This window comes from Triturus cristatus, chromosome 8, assembly GCF_964204655.1.
Source record: "Triturus cristatus chromosome 8, aTriCri1.1, whole genome shotgun sequence".
Taxonomy (NCBI): Eukaryota; Metazoa; Chordata; class Amphibia; order Caudata; family Salamandridae; genus Triturus; species Triturus cristatus.
In genome coordinates, this window is record NC_140591.1 from 1,532,404,757 (window position 1) to 1,532,427,428 (window position 22,672).

Consider the following 22,672-nt stretch of genomic DNA (forward strand, 5'->3'; position numbering starts at 1 on the left):
TCTTCCTATCCAGACCCGTCACCTGGATTGCCTGTTGTCCTTTCGCAAGGCCACCAAAACGTACCTGTTTCCCTTGGTTTAGTCCCTAGCCTTTCTTTCGACACTGCTACCAGCGCCGGGACGCCTCTTCGCTGAGGCAGCTGCGCGCTATACAATAATATTTAACATAACATAACTCTGTTATCAAACCATCCACTGCATCACCATTCCAAAGACCAACATGTGCATCATTACGATTCTGCACCTTCTTGCTCTAAACACTCTTGGCTTGTAGTGCTTTACTGCTGAATCTCAGACCATCTTTTCAGATAATTCCTTCAACAAGTCTGCAAAATGTGTGTCCTCCACGAGAAGATGGCTTCAGTAAAACATCCAGTGATCTATAAAGATATAAAATGCAACAGGCCTCATTTAGTCCCTTCAAACGGTTTCCTATCTGAGCGGGATGTCGACCTACAGGAAATAGTCACCTGTGGAGGACCGGGCACCAACCGGCAGCTTCTCCGCTAGGGCGGAGGAGCATCGCCCGCCCTTCTGGCAGCTTAAAGAATAGTCTTGGTGGTCAGGGCCAGGGGTATAACAGGCACCCACGGGGGTGGTATACACTATTATTAGTGCGCATGACAGTTTTGCTGGCCGTCTCAGGGCAGCCAAACCGTCCTGCACACTTTGTATGTTCTCCACCCAAGCTGCATTACAGCCTGGGTGGAGAACATGCCCAGGCTCCCAGTCCCTGGCTGAGTGCCGAATTACAGCGTTCAGACCAATCACAATGCTGCAGTGCAGGGGAGCCTGGGTGCTTCCTGCTTCCGACTGATGCAGAGCGATAACGAAGAGGGATGACGAGAAGAGACGCGGCAGCAAGGAGGTAAGTACAATTTTTTTTTTAACTACACCCTGCCCCCACACCCATCAACTCCCCAACCCTGGAAGCTTGGCAGCCACTACTGCCGGGCACTCTAAATTTCATCCTAAATTGAAGGCGAATACCTTCACCATACTTCGCATATGCCCAGTCCTAAATTAACCCAGTTCTACTCTGTATAGTTATTGGCAAGATTTAAATAAGGGGTAGATTGGACATAAAACACGCTGAGGAAATCCAAGGCAATAGATAGGTGTGTGGCTTCATTTTTGTCCTCATTTTACCATTATGGTGTGAAAACCCCGTTAGATTCTGCGTATATTGAACGTATTCATTGTTGACTGTTTGTATCCAGTTTTCTCTTTGGTTAAAATCTGTCAAACACCGCCAAATGTATCTGTAACCTACATTTCTATACTTTAGTGATACATATTTGTACTGCACTCTGAAACTATGCCTTTCAAATTGAAATGCTCAAGTTACCAATTATAAATACACATTTTTAATCAATGTACAGATTGTAACCAATTACCTCCTCATTTCCCCTTCTTGTCCTCATCCTTACTGAGCCTGAAGCCAGAAATGTATTGTGAGAAATTGGGTTATTGGTGAAGGGGTGTGAAACCCTACTCAAGCAACAACCACAATTCCTATCAGGGTGAACCACAAAAGTTACTAAATTAGCATGTGCCTCACCGGTGCTTAATTTGAGCCGGTGGTTTCCGGTAGTTTCCGGTAGTCGGCACCGGCACTTAATTGTCATGACCACACTTATGATACTTTGCCACGTGGTGGCACTGCTCTTCTAATTTAGAGATGAGCAGAACAACAGTTGTTTATGAATACAATATACATTAAGAATTACTAATATCTGCCTCCCCAGCCATTACTTTAGCTTTGGGGACCTAGAATAATCTAAACTGTCGCACTGCAGGTGAGAAAGATAGTTAGTAGTTGTTTTGGTACCGTCATTGACAGCAATGATGGGGCAATGGGTGGTGCAAGCTGCAGTGGCCTCCTGGTCAGGGCCTTGGCACTTATTATTTTACAAACTTAGGGGCATATTCTCAAGGATCTATCGCCGAGTTATCGGCACCTTATCGCAGCCAAATTGGCGATAAATTTATCGCCCCATTCACAAGCTGGTGCAGACAGCCGATATCACCAGTATTCCAGCGATAGCATCCTCTAAAAACATCGCCAGAGATGACCCCGGCAACTATCGCTAATGAGACGCAGAGTAGGCGTTCCCCAACAAAAAGTAGAGAAAACACCACACCTCAACATTCTCAACGACCAGCCAGATCGGCGATAAGATCACAAAACATGCGATAAGTCGCGTTAGCAGCAGGAAATTAACAGCTGCTCTGACCTGGTGCAAAGTCAGACAACAACTGACACCAGAAAAGGGAGCCCAGACCACAGCCACACCTGAAGAACAACAGATGCCATGGAGCCACTGATCATGCAGATCGGAGCCCCAACAGGGCCACACCACCCACCGCCACCACACCCAGGACCGCCACCCCCCCCCGGATCCCACCGCCCCTCTCCCCGGACCACCACAGAGGCAGCGCAGACCAAGACAGCGGACCTTCAGAAAACGCACCAGCCTCACAGACCCAACACCAGAGAATGTCAGTGCCCACTACAGGCTGAAAAGGACAACTATCCTACGCATCCTGACCACCATTGCCCACAGTCTGATGGTACCAAAACAGCGGACAACCAACATCTCTCCGCAGACAAAGCTCCTGGCTATGCTGCACATTTTGGCCTCTGGGACCTTCCAACCAACAACCGCCAGAGTCGGAGGAGTCTCACAGCCAGCCCTATCAAAGTTCAGCACAACTGTCTTGAATGCCATCATCAGCTTGGTACCCGAGTACCTATACTCCCCCCACACTGCGCAGGAACAGTTGGAGACCAAGCAAGGCTTCCACGCCATAGCTGGCTTCCCGCACATGTCAGGGGGCAATTGACTGCACACATGTCCTACTTGTGCCCCCTGGCAACACTGCACACAATTACCTCAACAGAAAGCACACTCATTCCATCAATGTGCAGGCAACAGTGTACCACCGGGGAATCGCCACCATCGTCGCCAACTACCCAGGCAGTGTGCATCATTCCACTTCTACCGACAGGCCATCATCAACCAACGCTACCAGGATGGCACACTTGGAAATGCACTGCTCGTTGGTAAGTACAAAATGAAGACTCCACACCTCCGACTATCATGCAACTCACAACTCTGGGAATGCACACGTCACAGGCTCACATTCAACATGCCAAACCACATGCCCACCCACCAGACAAGACAGCATAACTTACTGGGGCAACCTGGGCTAGCCATGTACACAAGCCATCAACGCCATGGCACATCAGCCACACAATAGCGGAATGTGGGGAGAGGTAGGAACCAGGCATGTGCGAAGGAGGCAAGTGACCCATGAATGAGAAGTTACACAATGCCAAGTGTGTCATAGATGTGATGGCCAGACTGCAGCATGCAGACCACACACATATCCATGTCGACATACACCGCTGGTGTATGGAGTGTACTGGACAGTGGACGCAACCATGTCACCCCAGCCAGTGGGGAAGATCGTGAAAATGTAGCTTGTTACGTCCTCCCCTGTAAGCGTGAGTGGAGTGGGCTGGCACGGCATACACCAGGCCAGCATAGGGGTGTGAATAAAAAGCACATAGCTCTAGGCGTGGTTCTCTTCCGGAATGCCCATGTTCTCTGCCAGGGCGGCGCCTCTCCCCGTGCCACAAGGCCGACGCCGACGCTATGAGCGGTGTTGCCTGCGATCGTGTGTGCCTGCTGTTCCCCAGGCTGCTGGTCCCCGAACCCGTCCTGCACACCCCTGCGCACCCAGGCCCCACTCTGCCAGTTGGCGTGTGTCAAAGAGGGCCCACCACGTGCCTATACAACCCCTAACCCGAGGCCCGGGAGCTTAGCAGCCTCCTCAGACCATCACAGCTTCCTCAAGCAAGGTCCGCAGTCCTCCTTTCACTTTGACGTACTCCACCAGCATACATAGCGGACAAGTAGGTCACACATTTGGAACTGAGTCTTGATTACACTATGGCCGTGCACATATTCATGGCTGATTTTATGTCCCTATACTCCCTTCGATGTGGTGCCACCAAGTCTGTATAGCATTCCAACCACAAGTGTCTGTGGGCCCTCGCGGACTACTGCCCTAGGCCCACACTGCGCTCAAGTAGATCACACTTTTGGAACTGAGTCTTGATTTCTTCATGGCAGAGTCCATATCATTGCACGCAAGGAGAGGTGTAAGAGGAAGTCGCGTTTCAGTCAGGAGGAAAAAAGGATCATCGTTACGGAGGTGATCGAGCACGACCAACAACTGCCCTGGTATCAGTAATTCTGTGCATCACAAGCCGACGACACGTGCTTGTGGTCCCCTGCTGACCGCTGCCTTCGGGCTAAACTGCGGTCCAGCAGGCCTCACACCAATCCAATCCAGTCCGTACCAGGCAGGACACGTCATCGTCGCTGACTGAATACCCGCTCAGCTCTGGTGCTTCTACCTCCATCAACCACAAGTCACCCCCACATACCATTTCAACTTCGTGTTCCAGAAGGAGCTCACTGAACAGCGGTTGGCCCGCGCTGACCGCTGCCTTGGGCCTACACTGTGGTCGAGTAGGTCACACTTTCAGAACTCAGTCTTGATTTATTTATGGCAGATTTGTTATCATTGTACAGGCCTCATCGCAGACTGCATCCCCTTTCAGCTCCTGTGCCACTAAGTCTGTTCCCCGATATCCATGGACACTTTCTGATTGAACTTTGGTGGCAACTGAGTCTATGGACTGGAGGTTGTCGTCATCATCATGTCGGTGATACTGACTACTTGGTGGCAAAAACAAGGCAGTAGCATTCCACTCCTCTGTTTGCCGCTTCCGGGCGGCTTCTACCCTCTGCATCAGGCCCTGGAGGACACCTTCCACAGTCCCCCGCAACCCTCTGCCACATTCACCTCGGACATCGATGAGGACCTGCTCAGCTCGCGTGGCCCTATCTCACTGCACCGCAAGTCACCGTCCCGTGGCGGTGTGCCTGTGCCGGCTGCAGTGCATCCTGGGCCACTAACTCTGTGCAGCTCAAGTCAGGGACCCTGTCTGCTGAGATATTGGATGGCCTCTGAGACGATGGCCTTGGGTCATCGACACCATGTGTATGTGGCCCTGTGCTGTCCGCTGCCTCCGGCATCAACTGCCATCCACCAGGGCTCACACATCAAATCGAGTCCTGACCAGCCCAGACGTCGCATCACGCAGGAGCCACGCGTCACCACTGCCAAGACCACCTCCAAACGCCAACTTCCAGAGTCGGAAGTGTCTTACTGCCAGAATATCAGAGTTGCTCACACCTGTCGTGGATGCCATCATCTGCCTGATACCCTGCTCAGCACTACAGGAGCCACTAACTCACTGCACCACAGCTCATGGACACTTCTGTTTGCTCATTGGGTGATCTCTGTATTTGCTCCGGCTACCACCATGATGCTCCACAGTTGTCTCTGTAATGCTGGTGTTTTCTGTTTCCATTTTAATAGTGTTCACTGTTGTAGCTGTTGCCAGCCCAAACCACTCCTTGCGGGATGGCTTACACTCACCCCACACACATCCAGCACAGGCATCACTGTGCATGTGACCCTGCCAATAAAGGGGCCGGGCGCACATGCCCGTAGCCAATCCCACAAACTATCTGCGTATGTCCGTGTGTACATGATGTATGCATGAGGGCCCCGGCCCCTACAACATTACATTGTGCTGTGTACAGCGGACGCAACCATGTCCCTGCTGGCAGCGGGTGAGACCTTGGACATGTAGCTTTGTCGTCACCCACTCAATACGTAAGAGGAGAGGACTGGGCCATCGTACGGAGGTCCGGAGTGGGTGTGTGAATGATTAATCCAGGGCTCTAGGCGTGGTTCATTACAGGACATGTGCAAATGCATGTGTCTCTGTTGCAGTGTGGGTCTCCTTTGTGGGGTGTGGATGTTCCCTGATGGGACTTAGACACCCACGTATGTGGTCCAGTTCGGCTTCCATGAGCACTGACACCACCCGCACCTGTTCGGCCACTTCCTTTTGGCATTCTGACACCTGGCATTGGAAGGCCATGGGTGCCTCGGTGGGGTGTTGGGAGCCAGCCGTGGTGGCGGGTGCTTCCTGCTGTGTGGTCTTTGCAGGGGCTGGGGTCTCCTCCATGTAGCTTGACTGCCCTGCTCCTGGGGTGGGTTGCCTAAGATGTCCATGAGCTGTTGTAGGGCGTCGGATGTGTGGTGGTCCTCTCCAGCACCACTGATGAGTTGTCTGGTCTGCTCTGCTGGAGGTGTTATTTGTCCCTCTGCAATGTGAAGGGGAGATGCATGTTGACATTGTGTTGACATGTATGTTGGCGCATTGTTCTTGTTTACATGCAGACTGTATGACAATGTACATTGTGACTGTTTGGGAGGTGCTGAAATTTGATGTGGGACAGTGGACATTTGGACTACATGGCGGATGTGAGCTTGTACACACACATTTCAATCTCACAGTTTCCTGCTATGTTAGATGTGGTTGGCCTGTTTCTGCGCATGGGCAGACCCAGTTGTGTCCTCTGTTCTGCAGTGTCGGTGTTGCACTTTCTACCCTATTGTCGTGGGATGTGCTGTTATTGCTATGTGTGTATGCTGCATTGTGCCACGGGGATGAGGGACATGACCCTGGGTCATTGTGGGTGTGCAGTGTGCTACACATTGTTGTGCATCTGTGTCATTGTGCCCATCTCCCCCGTCCCCCCCCAGTCCCTGGTCGTTGCTCACCCTTTTGATGTTGTGTCAGGTCCTATCAAGTTATGTCCTTACTCCCGACTCCTTGCACTGTCTCCACACTGATGACTGTGGCCTCCATTTCCTCCAGCTCCTCCTGTGGCGCAGGACTCCCACCTCCTGTCGCCGTTGCTGCCTTCCTGTTGGCAGCGGGTTTGTGCTTGGTTTTGCTTTTCACATCATGCCAGCGCCTCTTGGCCTCCTCCATTGACCTCCTCGACACTCCGACTGCATTCACGTTTATTAAATTGGCGTTCAGTTGATGGTAGTGTTCTGTCACCTTTGTGACGATGATCTGGTTTTCCTGCGGACTGCACCCCATCTTCCTCTTCCTCTTCTCCTTGCCTTTCCCCAACCCTGATGTTCCTTGCTGGTGGTCTGTGGGGCTTGTGGGGTTCGCGTTGGCCTCTGCACTCGGTCTGGGTGCATCCATGGTACTACACAGTTTCTTTTTTTCTACCTTTTTTTGTTGCTTTTATAGTGCATTTTCCCACATGACACGTGGGAATTGCAGGTCTGGGGCTGTTTTTTGCTGATTTTTGTATCGCGATTGGCCTCATCGCAGCTTTTTTTGCTTTCGTGTTTCGCATTTTTGCGGCATCACGCTGACTTTATCGCAGACATTTGACGCGTTATCATGAGCCTATCGCATGGTACCGCCGGCTTGAGAATACCACGGTAACACAGAGTTATTTAACCGTGATAGACTGCGATGTGAAGAGTTGCGTTAAGCTAAATTTGCGATGGTTATCACACGTTCTTGAGAATATCCCCCTTATTATTTTACAAATTCAGCACTCTACCTAACATTCTGGTAGCTTGGCGCAAAGCAAGCAGGCTTAACTTAGAGGCAATGTGTATTGTATTTATGCAGCACACCAACAGTAATAAAGTGGAAACAGAACACAAGAAAAAGCCCACACCAATTTAGAACAATAGAGTAAAATGTATTACATAAATTAACACCACCACATAATTCGAACAGTAGAACCGGAAATATACAATTTAAAAGGTTTAGGTAAGTATAGCGCCTAAAAGCGCCACTTAATCTGGTCATGCTAGACCCTGGTAAAGGAACAAGTTCAGGCCGACGTCGATGGAGTGTGGGCCAGATGCAGAGACCAGGTTAGTCCCACTAAAAATGCTACCTTCTCAAAGTCTAGGTAGAAGAGGCCAGTTCACAGTGGAGGAAGCCATAAGGAGCAGGGAGAGCATTATGGATGGTCGGCGCTGTGGCATGAAGAGCAGAACAGGCATCACAGATGGATATTGTGGTACTGCAAAGAGGCCTCTTGAGCTAATTATGTCCTTGTAGCTGGAGGCCGTAAGGAGCAGGGAGAGCATTATGGATGGTCGGCGCTGTAGCAAGAAGAGCAGAACAGGCATCACAGATGGATATCGTGGTAATGCAAAGAGGCCTCTTGAGCTTATTATGTCCCTGTAGCTCTAAAAAGTGGTCACCCACCTGGCCCTTTGAGTCACTTTGTCTGGGATGCAGGGGACAGGTCCAGTCTTCTTTTTAAGAAAGCAGAGCAGGCCTCAACCAGCAGGACACTCCTTTGGCAACCGAGTGGTCCTTCTTCTATAATATCCACAGCTCCAGCAGTGTCCTGTAGAGGAGGTCTGAGGGTCCCATTTTTATACCTGGTGCCAGCTTTGAAGTGGAAGGAAGTTTTGGAGTTTTCCTCCCACAGATGGTTCTGCGAATTCCTTGCTCCCCGCCCTGGTCCCAGGCTGTCTGAGGTCACTGAAGGCTAGTGTGAAGTCTTTTGTGTGTGTGCTGAGGCAGCTATTTTAAAGTTTAAGTGGGGTTACGCACAGCTCTGCCCCTACCATCCTGGCAGGATAGCCCATACTGCCAAAACCCAATCCACCTTTGTGATACTGTCTGGGAGGAATACACAAAGGCCATCTGTAAACTACACCTAGTCATGTGACCCAGGATACAGGCATAAATGAATTAGGACAAGAAAATGCCAACTTCCTTAAAGTTGCATTTTCAAAATTGTGACTTAAACTCTCACTTTACCATTAAAAAGGGTATTAGATTACAACTCCTTAGATACCAAACAAACATTATCACTTATTAAATGTGATTATGTAACACAATGTTGTCCTATGGAAGAGGTAGGCCTTGCAGTAGTGAAAAACAAATTTAAGAGTTTTTCACTACTAGGACACGTAAAGCTTAAAAGTATGTCAACTATTTAAATTCACTGCACCCTGACCTAAGGGTTGTTTAGGCCCTACCTTAGGGGTGACATATGTATTAACAAGGATGGTTTAGGTCTGGCAAAGGGGATATTTTTCCAAGACAAATTGACAGTTTAAAACTGCATACAGGCTGCAATAGCAGGCCTGAGGCATGTTCTAAAGGACTACTAAGTGGGTGGTGCAAAACGTGCTGTAGGCCCACGAGTAGTATTTATTTTACCGGCCCTGAGTAGACATAGTACTACTTTACCAGGGACTTAAATCAAACGTGTAAATTCCGTGTAACCCAATTTTACCATGTTTAGGGAGGTGAGCACAAGCACTTTAGCACTAAATAGCTGTGGTAAAGTGCACAAAGTCCTTAAGCCAACAAAATCGAATTCTAGCAAAACAGAAGGAGGAAAGGCAGAATGTTTGGGGGAAGACCACTCTAAGGCTGAGAGGTCTATCATAAAAGTTTCTGGGTTTTTTCTGGGGCTAGGTCCTGGCTCGAAGGGGTGCTTATTGTTGATGTAATGGGACTTAGTGATGCCAACTATGATGTGCAGGCCTCTCCGCATGGTAGGCTGGCTGCATGTAGCATTCTGCTGCATTGAGCTCCCCACATCTCTAAAATCCTTGAGCTGATAGGGAGAGGTGGATCCAGACCTACTTTTATTTTGGCATTGCACTCAGTTAAGTATTGGACTGAGCTGCATGCACTTTTCTGAGGAGTTTGTGACTTTTGCTTCCCAAATCTTGTCCATGTGCTCCACTACTGGGGACTCCTCCACTGAGGTTCCTCCAATGCTATTGGGCTTCCAGAAGTCTTTCTTCATGCTGCAATGGTGAGAACGTTTTGGGAGTTGAAGGCTAAGGATAGTGCTGAGAAAAGTCTTTTGGGGTTCTGCTCTCTCTTCTCCCTCTTCCCGGACCTCCCTGGAGGAAGGAAGACTTGAATGCGAGTATACAATCTAATCTCAGGGTTTGGTTAGTGGACAAGGGCAAGCTGGCTCTTGCATCTGCTAGCAGGTGATGATCTTCCTGTGCTTCTCACAAAGATGGAACCATAGACATAGTTCTTGACTGATGCTTTCCTTGATATCCTTCTTGCTACTGCAATTCCTTCCAGTGCTGTTGTAGAAGATTGGTGCCAGATTTGCACCTATGACTGGAAGGTAAAGGGTCATCAGAAGTCAGCAGTGCTTTTAAGCTTCTTGGCTGGAACCTGGATGACCTCCTACACAATTCATTCAAGAGTCAGAAACAACCACTGTCCTTTGCAAGTGATTGCAAGAGCTCTACGTACCCCAGATATTCTTCCAGGGGGGCTGGCCTTGGAGCTAGTTGCTCCATGAACAAGAACTGGGGTAATTTTCTTCACTCCTGACTAGCCCATTCTTCCAGTAGTCTGCCCTGTAAGGGGAGGATAGCAGGACAAACCAGGTCTCAGATACTTGGGTGCTGGGGATTGTTGGAGAAGGCTACAGGATAGAATCCCCTTCTCTTTTACAATATTCCAGACCCCGTGATAGCACCCTGTTGAAATCCATGAGTTCAATCCTTGTTTGCTAGGAAGATGATCTCCCTTGCTCTTCCAGAGGACTGGGGTTAAGAGTTTTCCTCTCACATGTTCCTTGTTCCAAAGGAAATGGGTGCATTGCATCTCATCATCAATATGAAAGTAGTACACCTATTTATCCAGATGATTCCATTCAAAATGGAGACTCTCCCTAGCATAATACCTCTGATTCTGTCAGGGAATCTTTATGGTGTCATTGGACATGTAGGAACATTCTCTCCACATTCCTGTCCCACTTCCTCATCTGTAATTCCTGAAGTTTACAGTCTTGTCCTCACACTTCCATTTTAGTCTCTTCACTTCAGCTGGAAGTCTGTCCCAAAGGTGGGTTTCTAAGGGGTTTACTCTGATGGTGAGCATTCTGGGTGACATGGAGATTGGTTTTCCCCCTTATCTTGACGACCGGTCGATCTATTCCACCTTCCAGGGCCAAGAGTTTGGTTAATGTGGAGGCTGTGGATCAGTTGCCGGGGTTTCAGGGATTTTTGATCAATTTCTCCAAGTCCCGGTTGGAGCCTACCCAGGATCTGCAGTTCATTGGTGCAAGGTTTACAGCACATGTGAGAATGGTGTTCTTGCTTTTGAACTGTTCTGAGTGCATTTATTTGCATCTGCTGACTTTCTTCACCAGACTTCAGGCATTAGTCTCAAGTGATGCAGGTGCAGGGGAATCTGGGGAACAGTAGTCTATTTTGGCAGGGCGCAAAGCTTCTTTTTGGAAGGGTTTTGTATTCCTTATGTGACTGACCCTTTGTTGCCTCTCTACAGGCATCCACTGTGTTTGTGGAGCTGGGCCTCAGTGCCACCGAGGCACATCCTCAGTTGGTGGGTTCCGGTTCCTATCAATATGATAGCAGGATTTCTGTTCCGGAGGACATTGCCCAGGAGCTACATCTGTGGATGGTTCTTGTTCATTTTTAGATGGGGTTTCCTCTTCTTGCCTTGGATCAAACAGTCTTAACCACACATACTTCAAGTTATGGTTGATTTGGGATTCTGGGCTCTCTCTCCAAATCCAAGTGGAAAGTATTATATACTGTTCTACTGTTCTAGCTCTTCGGGCATTTGTGGGGTCCGTCCAAACCAGGATGGCAGCTGTAACGACAGATAATGCTGCTACCAAGGCATATGTAAGCCAATCATGGTGCAACCAGTAAAAGGAGGTGGCACTGGTGGTCTTTTGGATGGTCCTCTGGTCAGAGGAGTATCTGCTACCTACATCAGAAAAATGGGCAACTCAAAGGTGAACTTTTTTGAGTTGGGTTTTTCCTCTCATTCTAGGACTTCTGTCTCTCTGCTGTGCATGTGTGCAGCAGGTTTGGCACGTAGGTAGCAGACCTGGCTGTGCTCCCAGTCTTGTGCTCCAATCTCCAGTCAGAAAGAGATTTGGCGGTGGATGTACTCACCTCTCCCTCACCAGAGGGCCTCCTGCTTGCTGTTCCCAGTCTTTCCCAGGGTCTTGGCTTGAGGGTGATGCAGGGGAAAGTTTGGTAGCCCACAAATGACATTGGAAGGCGTAGCTTGCTGTTATTTGTTGTGCAGTTCAGACTTTCAGGTGCATGCTCACTCGGAAAGCATACAAACATCATGGCCTTCCTTTAAAAAAGGGTACTCTGAGAGGACTTCCATGCTCCAGTTCTAGTGTTGAAAATGCCTTTATCTGGAAATGGCCACCTGCCATGTTGAAGCAACCTGGGCCTATAGGGAACTCTGGCAACATCTGCAGTCTATTGACTCCGCTGCTGTGGGCTTATCACGGGGTTTCTTCTTAGCTTGACCTTTAATTTGTGGGGACTCCTCCTTGCATCCTAGTTTTGTTACCTTGCAAACTTCAGTCTGATCCTTTTGAACATTTGGGGCCTCATGTAGGTAGCATACCAGTTACCACTTCTAAAATACCGAACGATACCGAATCGGTATTTTAGAAGTGGTAACTCGTATGTAGGTAATGAGTCGGTATTTTTTACCGATTCGTTACAATTCGGTAATTACCGAATCGGTATTTACCGATTCGGTAATGAGGCATACCTTCCCATTGATGGGAAGGTATGCCTCATTACCGAATCGGTAAATACCGATTCGGTAATGTGGTGAACACATGCAAGGGTGGCAGGGTGTCACATTGACACCCTGTTGCACCCCTGATTCGGCCATGTGTACACATGTGGCACACATACATGCCCTAAGGGCATGTATGTATGCCACATTGCACACTGCTACGCGCGTAAAAATGCATAAACACATACATTGATTATTTACCACCAACTATAAGTTGGTGGTAAATACCGACTCTTAAACACACCCACACACTCCCCCTACATCTCGATTTTGGTTTCGGAATTTACCGAATCGGTAAAATTACCGATTCGGAAAAGTTACCGATTCGGTAACATTACCGATTCGGTATTATTACCGAATCGGTAATTTTACCGATTCGGTAAATTCCGAAACCAATAATTGTCCCCCTACATACCAATAGCCAAAATACCGGTCGGTAACGGTATAATTACCGAAAATCGGCCGTTACCGACCGGTATTTGGCTACCTACATGAGGCCCTAGGTGAGGTGTCTCTGAAGCTCTTGTCCCTTAGAACATCTTCCTGGGGATTATGACCTCTACCCAGTAGGTTGGTGAGTTGGGGGTTCCTGGAGTGCAAAGCTCTCTACCTCTAGCTTCCAGATAGTTCTGCAGTTGGTTTCTTGGTTTGTACCTAACGTAATTTATGTTAAATCACAAGGGACACTGTTCCATGAGGGGGGTGCAAAGTGTCACCCTATCAAAAAAGAAAGATGTAGAGTAGGAAAGATAAGAAGAGGAGGATGAAAAAAAGAGAGGCACAGAGGTTCATCCCCAGTATCAAGGATCCAATCCCGAAGGGGAGGGCCAAATCTTGCCTCTTAGTTGCTCTCACACACCTTTAAGGATGTCATGCTTCATCATCGGGCTCTTGATCCTCGTCGGGCCGGCTCTGCAATGCCCGACGGGCCCACGAAGGGTCACTTTAACGGAGGTCTGTTAAGAGAAAAGCCATTTGGTGAGTGCGGGTGTGTGGGGTGGATCTGGTGAAATAGGTGGTGAGGTGTGTGCAGGGGTAAATAAAAATACCTAGGGGAATCCATTGGTGAACTTTTTAATAGTGTGGTGCCCCTGGTAGGTTAAAGAACCAGAAGGTTGGTGAGTTACTCTGAGGCCCAGTGTGCCAGTGTAACTAAACAAAAGGTCATTTATACAATTGCTTGGGCGTGTGGCTTTTCACAAATGGCAACACTAAAACTAACTTGAGCCACCTTAAAGCAAAGGCCGTACCAATCTCTACTAGACTTTGCCAGCTTCTCACTGTTTAGAAAGTCTCCCTTCTGTTCCAATTTGAAAGGTGCTCAGGGCTACCCTACTACCTGTGATCACCTACACCCTTGAAGTTTTTCCTGCACAACTTACTAAAGCCACCGAACAGCTCCGTCTAAAAGCATACAAGCAAGTCTTTAGGCTGCCCAATATATAAGAGGTTGATTGATTAGACTTGAATTCGAGTAGGAGGGCCACTATGGGCGCTTTTTAAAATACTACTATAGATGTGTTATGGCCACTCCTAACACTTTGAAATCTGTGCTACAGAACATATTTAGAATTAAGAGTAGCCTATGGTCCACTTATCTAAATGAGTCAGCTGGTACTCCCCAAATAGACCTGTCCACTCTGAGAAAATTACTGCTCTCATACACAACATTTAAATCTATTCTCAACAAGCACACAAAAGCACTGTCAAAATCAAGCAACATGGACAAACTAAAGAACACACAGATATTAGAAGCACTGACATCTTTGTACATTAATATTTACCCACTCTGATTGAAGCCACAGCTATATCTTTAGTGCTAAATTGGGAGAGCCTGTCTGAAACAAATATTGGCTGCAAGGGTGATGGGTCTTCAAATTTAGGAAATTAACCCAAACTGGCCCTCCCTTTCCAGGACTGTGAAGTGAAGGCTGTGTGGCTATAAAAAATAATGTTTTGACCACTTATTAGGCTGCTGCCCGACGCTGCTCCTTGCCAGGTGTACTCTGTTAATCTCACTCCTCCTAAGCCACGGCATATGAACCTGCAATGAGGCTAGGAACTGTGCTTTCAAGGCGATGGAGCCAACCAAGTTGGCTACATTTAATAAATACATTAGAGTGGTACATGACCTCCTTAAAGACCTGGACAAGGCTGCCCAAACTTAAATCTGGAAAGATCAAATTCATCCACAGAAAGCTTGGCGTGGCATGCAGCTTCTGGTGTTGACCATGTGTAAGACTACGTAGGTTATCTGAACACTGATTAGCACTTTGCAATATAATGTGCAGCATTTAAATATTGTCAAAGCCATTGTTTTCCTTGCCTTTCAACAACCATCATTGCTGTCATTCCCAATCTCGCTGCTATGGACCTTTTTCAAGAACTTTTGCTCATTACGGCTATTTCCTCTATCGTAAAGCATTTTAATATTGATTGCTACCTCTAGGGTTTTTACTTTACTTCAATTTTGCTGATATTATATGTTTCTATGCTCTTAGCTATTAATAAATATGGGGCCATCTCTACTATGGTGATTTTTGCTGCTATGGTCTTACTACCTCAATTTGAATAAACTCGGCACCCACAGCCATTTTTAGTAACCACCGAGCATTCTTATGTTTGCTACTAATCTTAAATCCTTTTTAGTATATTAAATGTAATCTGATAAATACTGTTTTAAAAGTCTTTTTTAAGGCATTTCAGCTTCTTTTATGTGCTTGTGTTACTCAAATATTGCTTTCTTGTCCATGACTCATGTATTGCTTTTGTTTAGAGAAGACTTTTATTAATTATACAATAAATATTATTGACATTTGATGATTCATAGGAATTTTGAAGTCATACTCCCTTTGTTTTACCCAGATCCTGTCTCCCTGAAGAGCTTGTCTTCCTACTCCCACATTAAAAGTTCTTGTTATCTTTGGCTCCTCTCTTTATGACTTGCAGCCTTCATCTGGAACTTTACTGAATGCAGTCTTTGGCCTTCAAGGTTTCATGCTGGACTGTGCCTAGTCAGGTTCAAGGCCATTCCACAAAAACGTAACCGCCTTTTAGTCAATGCTCAGCATGTCTGCGTGGGTAACATTTGCAAGCTTTAACTGCCTGCGCATCCTCCGTAAGACCTTCAAGTGGATCCCCCCCCGACAGCAGAAGGACCGTCACCAACGCACTCATCCCCAGCAGACTGTACTACGGCAACGCCCTCTACGCCGGAATCAACAAAACGCTCCTACACAGGCTCCAGACCATCCAGAACGCCCCAGCCAGACTAGTCCTGGGAACATCACGCCAGGAGCACAGGACCCAACACCTTCGAGACCTACACTGGCTCCCCGTCGAGAAGAGGGTCACCTTCAATCTTCTGACCCACACCTACAAATCTCACCACAACAGCGCACCCAAATACCTCAACGAGAGAGTTTCTTTCCACGTACCCAAGGGGAACCTCCGCTCCAACGACCTTGCCCTGGCAGAAGTCCCCCGCATCTGCAGAAACAGAATTGGTGGGAGAGACTTCTCCCACATCACAACCAAAACCTGGAACATGCTCCCTGTGAACACAAGATGCTCCCCACCCCTGCACACGTTCAGGAAGGACCTCAAGACCTGTCTCTTCGGCTAACCCGAAGCCGCCGCCCCACCCTCCCCCAGCGCCTTGAGACCCTCACGAGGGAGTAGCGTGCTTTATAAACCCCTAATTGATTGATTGACTGATAGTACCTGGTAAGCACTCTCTACTTTCATGACCCACTACGTGCTGGATGTTGGTTCTGGTTGCTAATCATTTGGCTCTGGTGTCTTTTCTGTTCCCTCAGTGTGTGTGTGAATTGAGCTGCCATCATTAAAATGCACTGGGTGCTGTATTCTATGTTGACATCTCTGCCTCCTTTTGTGGTGCGGTTCCGGAGCTGCAGGCTCAGATTTTCAATGTCCTCATGAGTAATGATAGGGACAAGAAAGTGAGATGAGGAGGTAATGTCTAAATTGCTTACAGGTTATCCTGGTACTTAGTTTATCCTTTGCTCTTGAAGGCCTTAGTTCATCCCTCGGCCCTTCTTGACATGCAGCCTTGGTTTAAGGTGCTTGAATAGTTGGACTAGGAGGATTTTTGGGCAGTGCCCCTTTTTATGAGGACAATTAGGTGCCACTTCATGAGTAAGGCCACAGAAGAGTAAGGGAGAATAAAAATAATGAGATTGCTTGTAAATAAACCATGTATTTTTAAATCTATCACAATTTTGGTACCCATAGAAAGTAAGGCACAGGCAGATTATTTGTCCATGGCCACAATGTATACACGTGAAGAAAACAGGTTTTAAACAGCAGTCTCCTGGATTGACATTTGGCCACCATTAGAATACATTGGGGGGGCTACAGAGTGAATTTTCTGGACCCAAACTTCAGTCATTATTTCAAGGGAAATTCAATGATGGAGAGATGCATTTGATTCCCTTCCTTCTCCTGATTTCCATGCAGCGCTTTGGTCAGCCAGTAGGTGAGTAGAGCAAAGAGGAGCTCCAAAGAAATAGAAACGCGCCTCCCACCACTCCAGCTCTGCTTTGCAAATAGTGGGGAACACTACATGTGTCCTCACTTCTAACACCATTGAAATTTCTAATGTTGACACTCTGGGTAAATTCTTCAGAGTGCCTGAACATATCTTGCTTCTTGGGCTATGGTTTGATCATCCCATCTGGGCAAAGGAGAGAAGCTTCTGGTACATGGATTTGTCATTCATCTACAAACAAGCCATATGACAGAATGAGACTGGGGGCAATACGTTTGCACAAAACTACCAGATTTGCGCTTAGGCACACCTTGGTATTGCAAAAGAGGTCATGCAACCCTTTTAAAATTAATGAATATGATACAAAGATGGAAGTCCTCTCATTTACAGTAGTGTCCTTCAGGCAAAGTGGGGAATACCTGCTTCCCCGGTGCAAGTACCATTTGGTACATGGACAGGTGGAAGTCCACATTCCTAGTTGGGACATAAAGTAAACCAACAGGGGATGATTCACAATGGACGCTACTGGAGGAATACCTTGGTAGTGGGCTAGATTTGGTAGAGGGTTAATAAGATCCAATGAATTCCCCAACATGAATGCATCCACATTAGGGGAGCCATTACACTTCCCATTTTAAAACCAGGTGTGTCCTGCTGCATATCCCAATAAAATGGGTGCCACTGTCTGAGTCTGGACAAAGGCACCCTAGTGCATGCATTGTAGCTTTGCATCCATAACTTTCTTCACAAATTTCAAGGCCATCAAGGCAGACAGGATCCTTTTTGCTTTGTGGTGTGAAATATCACTCATCCATAGTCCCTCATGTTTTCCCTCTTTCACTCCACCACCTCAGCCAGCTAACAAATAAAATATCAAAAGTCACGTATTCAAGCATTCTTATTTTCTATTACCCAAATGTGGTTTTCCCACTAGATGTCCTTTCGTATTACTGTCGGGTCTCACTAGAATTATGTAACATTTGGGGAAAAAAATACAGCCGAGCAATCCCGCACTGGAACACAAAATAGCAAACACTTCCACGGCCACCATGTATTTTCCCCGTGTGCTCAGGTAGGCTGGGATAAAGGAGAGCCAAACACTGACAAACACCAGCATACTGAAGGTAATCAGCTTGGCCTCGTTGAAGCTTCCAGGCAAATTCCTTGAGACAAAGGCGACTATGAAGCTGATGGAAGCCAGGAGACCCATGTATCCCATCATGCAGTAGAAAAATATGTTTTCCCCTTCATTGCATTCAAAAATGATCTTCTCAATGTATGACTTTGTGTTCAGTTCTGGAAATGGAGGTGACTTCGCAATCCAAACACTACAGATGAGAATTTGGATTGATGAAGAGAAGGAAACTATGTAGATGGGGGTCTTTGGTCCTAGCCACTTCCTTGCAGAGCTGCTGGGATTTGTTGCCTTGAATGCAAGAACAACAATAATGGTTTTTGCCAGAACAGATGAGACACTGATGGAAAAAATGACCCCAAACACAGTTTGTCGGAGAATGCATGTGAGCGTCCTGGGGCGGCCGATGAATATGAAGGAGCAGAGGAAGCAGAAGACGAGGGCGATGAGAAGCAGGTAGCTGAGGCCACGGTTGTTGGCTTTCACAATGGGGGTGTGCCCATACTTAATAAAGACTCCCATGACCGCAACAGTGAGGATAGTCAGGAGGGTTGCAAAGAGGATCAGTGTTAGCCCCAGTGGTTCTTCATAAGTCATATACTCAACCTCTTTTTCGATGCATTGGTCACGTCTGTCATTCGGCCACTGGCCATCAGGACATTTTAAGCATTTAATTGTGTCTGAAAAAAAGAAGATATTTGAGTGGATAAGTTTAAAGGTTTACATTAGAACATTAGAAACTGTGGTAACTCTCTGTCTCGTCGCCAAAATGTGGTACGGAACGAGGACCAATATAAGTGACAAAGTAAAAACTCTTTATTGGAGCATCCATGCAGAGTCAACACCATATGCAACTGACATAGGATGCCAGGGGGAACTTGGAATGCAGCATAAGCTTATACAATCAATGACCAATAGAAACACAGATAAATACAAATAATGTTAGGAGGTCTGCAGACTAAGTGAGTACATTCAAACTTGGTTCTAGAATGTTTACTATCAATTTACCATAGAGTCTTACCCATCCAGATAATCCCATAAGAGTCTGACATGGGTTCTGCTCTCAAACAGCCAATGAGACTTTACACATGACAATTGTTCTGTAGTTGCATTGCGTCTGGTCTTTAGATCAAACTGACAAATGACTGCAGTCTGTCATTTGCAACCAGCTTGTAAAATAAATATATGTTTCCTACACTAGAGTATGTTTTTCAGTTAAGAAGTTTAATCTAATCTTGTCACCCTACAGCAATAACTTAGTGGAATCAGCATTTCAACTTTCCAAACATAGTAAGCATCATGTCAGCACAACTGGCCCTCTTTGGCGGCCAACAGCTTTCTAGGCAGACTGAAGACGGGTTGAAGTTGATTGCAGATTAATGAGAACATGATTTTCAATTGTGTTTTCTGATGTGTAGATGATTACATTCTATTGAAAGGCTGAATCATTGGAGATGCAGGTGAAAGAATGCACCAAAGGCTTCTGTAAAATGCATTTGCCCGTGCTTGTGACACATAAACGTATCATAACTGTTCCCAATCTTTGCAAACAATTCTGTGTTTTCTAACAATGTTTCCCTTCTCCAGGCAGATATCCTGTCCACTGAGTTTGATGCTATTGTTCCCTGTAGTACAGCTAGTTCAGCTTTAATTGCATTTTCTAGAATCAATATACCAATATACTCAGTAAATAACTAGCCGGCTACATATCAGCAGTGCAGCATGACGTGTTACGGAATGAAATCGCACTATTTTCAGTTCCAGTGATGGATAATCTGAGTAATGACAGTAGCATTTGTTCAAATAATATTGGTCAACATTGCAGAATTCAAAGAGGGGAGCATACAGTAATAAATGCAGGAGAATGCAAAAATTAACAAATATTTTTATGAAGATGTGCTTCTGAATACCCCATTATAAAGAGAAAACATTTTAAATCGTTCTGATAAGATTGCAAATGAAGAATGTCAAAATAAGCCATAGATCTGACACCGTCACTAACCAGAGCATTAAGATTTAACTTAATCCCACACTTGACCATAAGCCTAAACGTAAGCATAAAACCATGACCTACCTTAAACCTAACATTACCTACACACTAATACCTATCCTTTCTCTAACCCCAATCTAAATCCTTTCTCTAATACAAACCCCAATGCTATCCTTAATAAAACTTCACCCATAACCTCATCCATAAACTTCAACATAACTCATACACCCTTACACAATCTCAAAGTTATTTCTAACAACAACCCAAATGCTGTAATCAGGGCCGTACTGGGAACCAAAACGGGCGCTGGCAAAGTGCTCGGCCAGTCCCCGGTGGATTGGGGTGCAGTCGAGCAGTCTGTCAGGACCGGTTTCGGCTGATTTCGTTACAGGCTGCAAAAACGGCCCTGTAACAAAAACAGCCCCCTAGGGGCCCAAAACTGGCCTCCACCCTGGCGGACCACCGGGAAAACGCCCGGAGCCCGCTACGACCAGTCCGGCCCTGGCTGTAATACACGATTGTCCCTGTGACGAGATTTGTTAGGAAACCCCTGCACACTTTATCTTCTGTTGTAAATTTTACAAAGGACTGAGGGCATGATTAATGAAATCTATTTAATTAAGGAGGGTTTTTCACTGCACAGACCAACATTTTTTTTCATTTTATGCGAGCATCCCCGAGATTCGATAGTGCTTTTGGGCAATTTCCAATATTAGCATTAAGCATACAAAAGATATTATGGCACTTGAGTTTTTAATAAGATCTGTGGAATAATAATTAATTTGCAAATTAATACAGAATAAAAACAAAGTCCAATGAGTGTCAAACGACGACTAGGAATAATTGTTTTTAGGTTTCGCCTGCGCAGGCTCGGGCTGTGCTTGTGAAATCTATTCTTTTTAATATACATCTTAAAAGGGGCTTACATTCCTGGCTTTCCTGGCTTTTCATTGGTTCCTGTGCTTGCTTCTTTCTTTTACTCCATTTCTATTGACTGTTGCAGATTTTCCTGCATATACCAATGCTTGTTGCTCCTCTGCTTCTCTTATCAATTGCCATAGCCGAAGTACTGTTAACATCCACCTTGCTGGCACTATTTTTTCATACAGTTGTGTCTCATTCTGATTTTTCGGCTTCCATGATACTTTAAATTGAATTAGGGGATATATATAGCACAATTTATCACCCCTAGAGATTAAGTGGCAGATGCATTAAAACCATTTTGCGATCGCAAACAGTGTGAATCGCAAAATTCGGCCTTTTGCTATCGCAAAATAACCTTTTCCGATGCATGTACCTTTTTTGCAATTCGCAATTAAGCAAATCTCAATTTTCTGCTATTCCCTTAATTGCAAATGCAGTTAGCGAATCACGAATTCTGATTAACTAAATGCAATGCATCATACATTTGCAAAACGTGTTCTCGCAATTCGGAATCGCAAATTACGATCAACTTCAAGTTGATGGTAATTTGCAATTCCTTTGAAAAATGCAAGAACATGCATTTTTCAAAGGGCATTGTGGTGCACAAGGGGCATGTGTGAACACCACAAGTGCATACCTGCCTTTTTTTTGGGGTGCATCAGGGTGGCCTTTTGGCCACCTTGCACCCTTCAAATTACATGCGCAATTTGCGAGTACCTATTTGGTACTCGCAAATTGCGCATACAATTCTATTCATTCCTAAGGCCCTCTAGGCCCATAGGAATGAATGGAAAGCCATTCCTTAATTGCGAATCGCAATTTGCGAGTCACAATTAAGGAATGTGTAGGAATTGCAATTTTTTTTGCGATTCCTACATCCATAAGGAATTGCGATTCCTAAATTGTGATTCCATAAAAATCGCAATTTAGGAATTGCAATTCCTTACTTTGATGCATTTGGCCCTAAGTGATTTGGCCAGAATCACAGGCTGTTGCACCGCTGAGACTAGAGCTGGGATCCCCAGCACCCGAGTCAGCAGCTATGGCCGCTGCTCCACATCCTCTCATCCCCCGTGATACTTGTCTTATTTGCCATCTAGCACTCTGTACAGGTGCATCTGCTATTGGAGGCGTTGCCAATGCGTGTCATTTTACTGTTTCAATGTGCGTTCATTGCAGGTCTTGCGCCATACCCGACAACGCAATATCGACATCTCGGCTCCTGTTTGTCTCAAGCGGTATCCAAGGAGTGCCTCTAACCTTACCATTCTGTAAGGAAGAGGATGTGGTGTAACGGTTAGAGCTGCGACTTTGAAGCTGGGGAACCGTTCGAGTCTCGGCGGGAGACTTAACATTATGTGATTCTGGGCAAATCAATTTATCTCCCAGCGCCTAAAAATGAATGTTTCTATGTACAGCGCTCTGATACCTTCTGCTCAAGTTTGCGTTATATAAAACTGCAAAGTAGTTAGTAAGGGTCTGCGTGTTTACCAAGGTGCTTCGGAGGTTGTACCGTGGCTGGGCACGTCCTGCCAGGCTCCAGGGTTTTTATAGTCA

The 22,672-nt window shown here is 46.4% G+C and overlaps 1 protein-coding gene across 1 annotated transcript in view; it reads right to left on the reverse strand.

Moving 5' to 3' along the window:
* Positions 1–16,297: 16,297 nt before the first annotated feature.
* LOC146806072 (extracellular calcium-sensing receptor-like) overlaps positions 16,298–22,672 on the reverse strand; it is an 89,129-nt gene continuing 82,754 nt past the window's right edge. Inside the window, exon 6 of the mRNA XM_085623855.1 lies at positions 16,298–18,881. Coding sequence (XP_085479981.1) covers positions 17,965–18,881 — 917 coding nt within the window. The 3' untranslated portion in view covers positions 16,298–17,964. The remainder of the gene's footprint in view (positions 18,882–22,672) is intronic.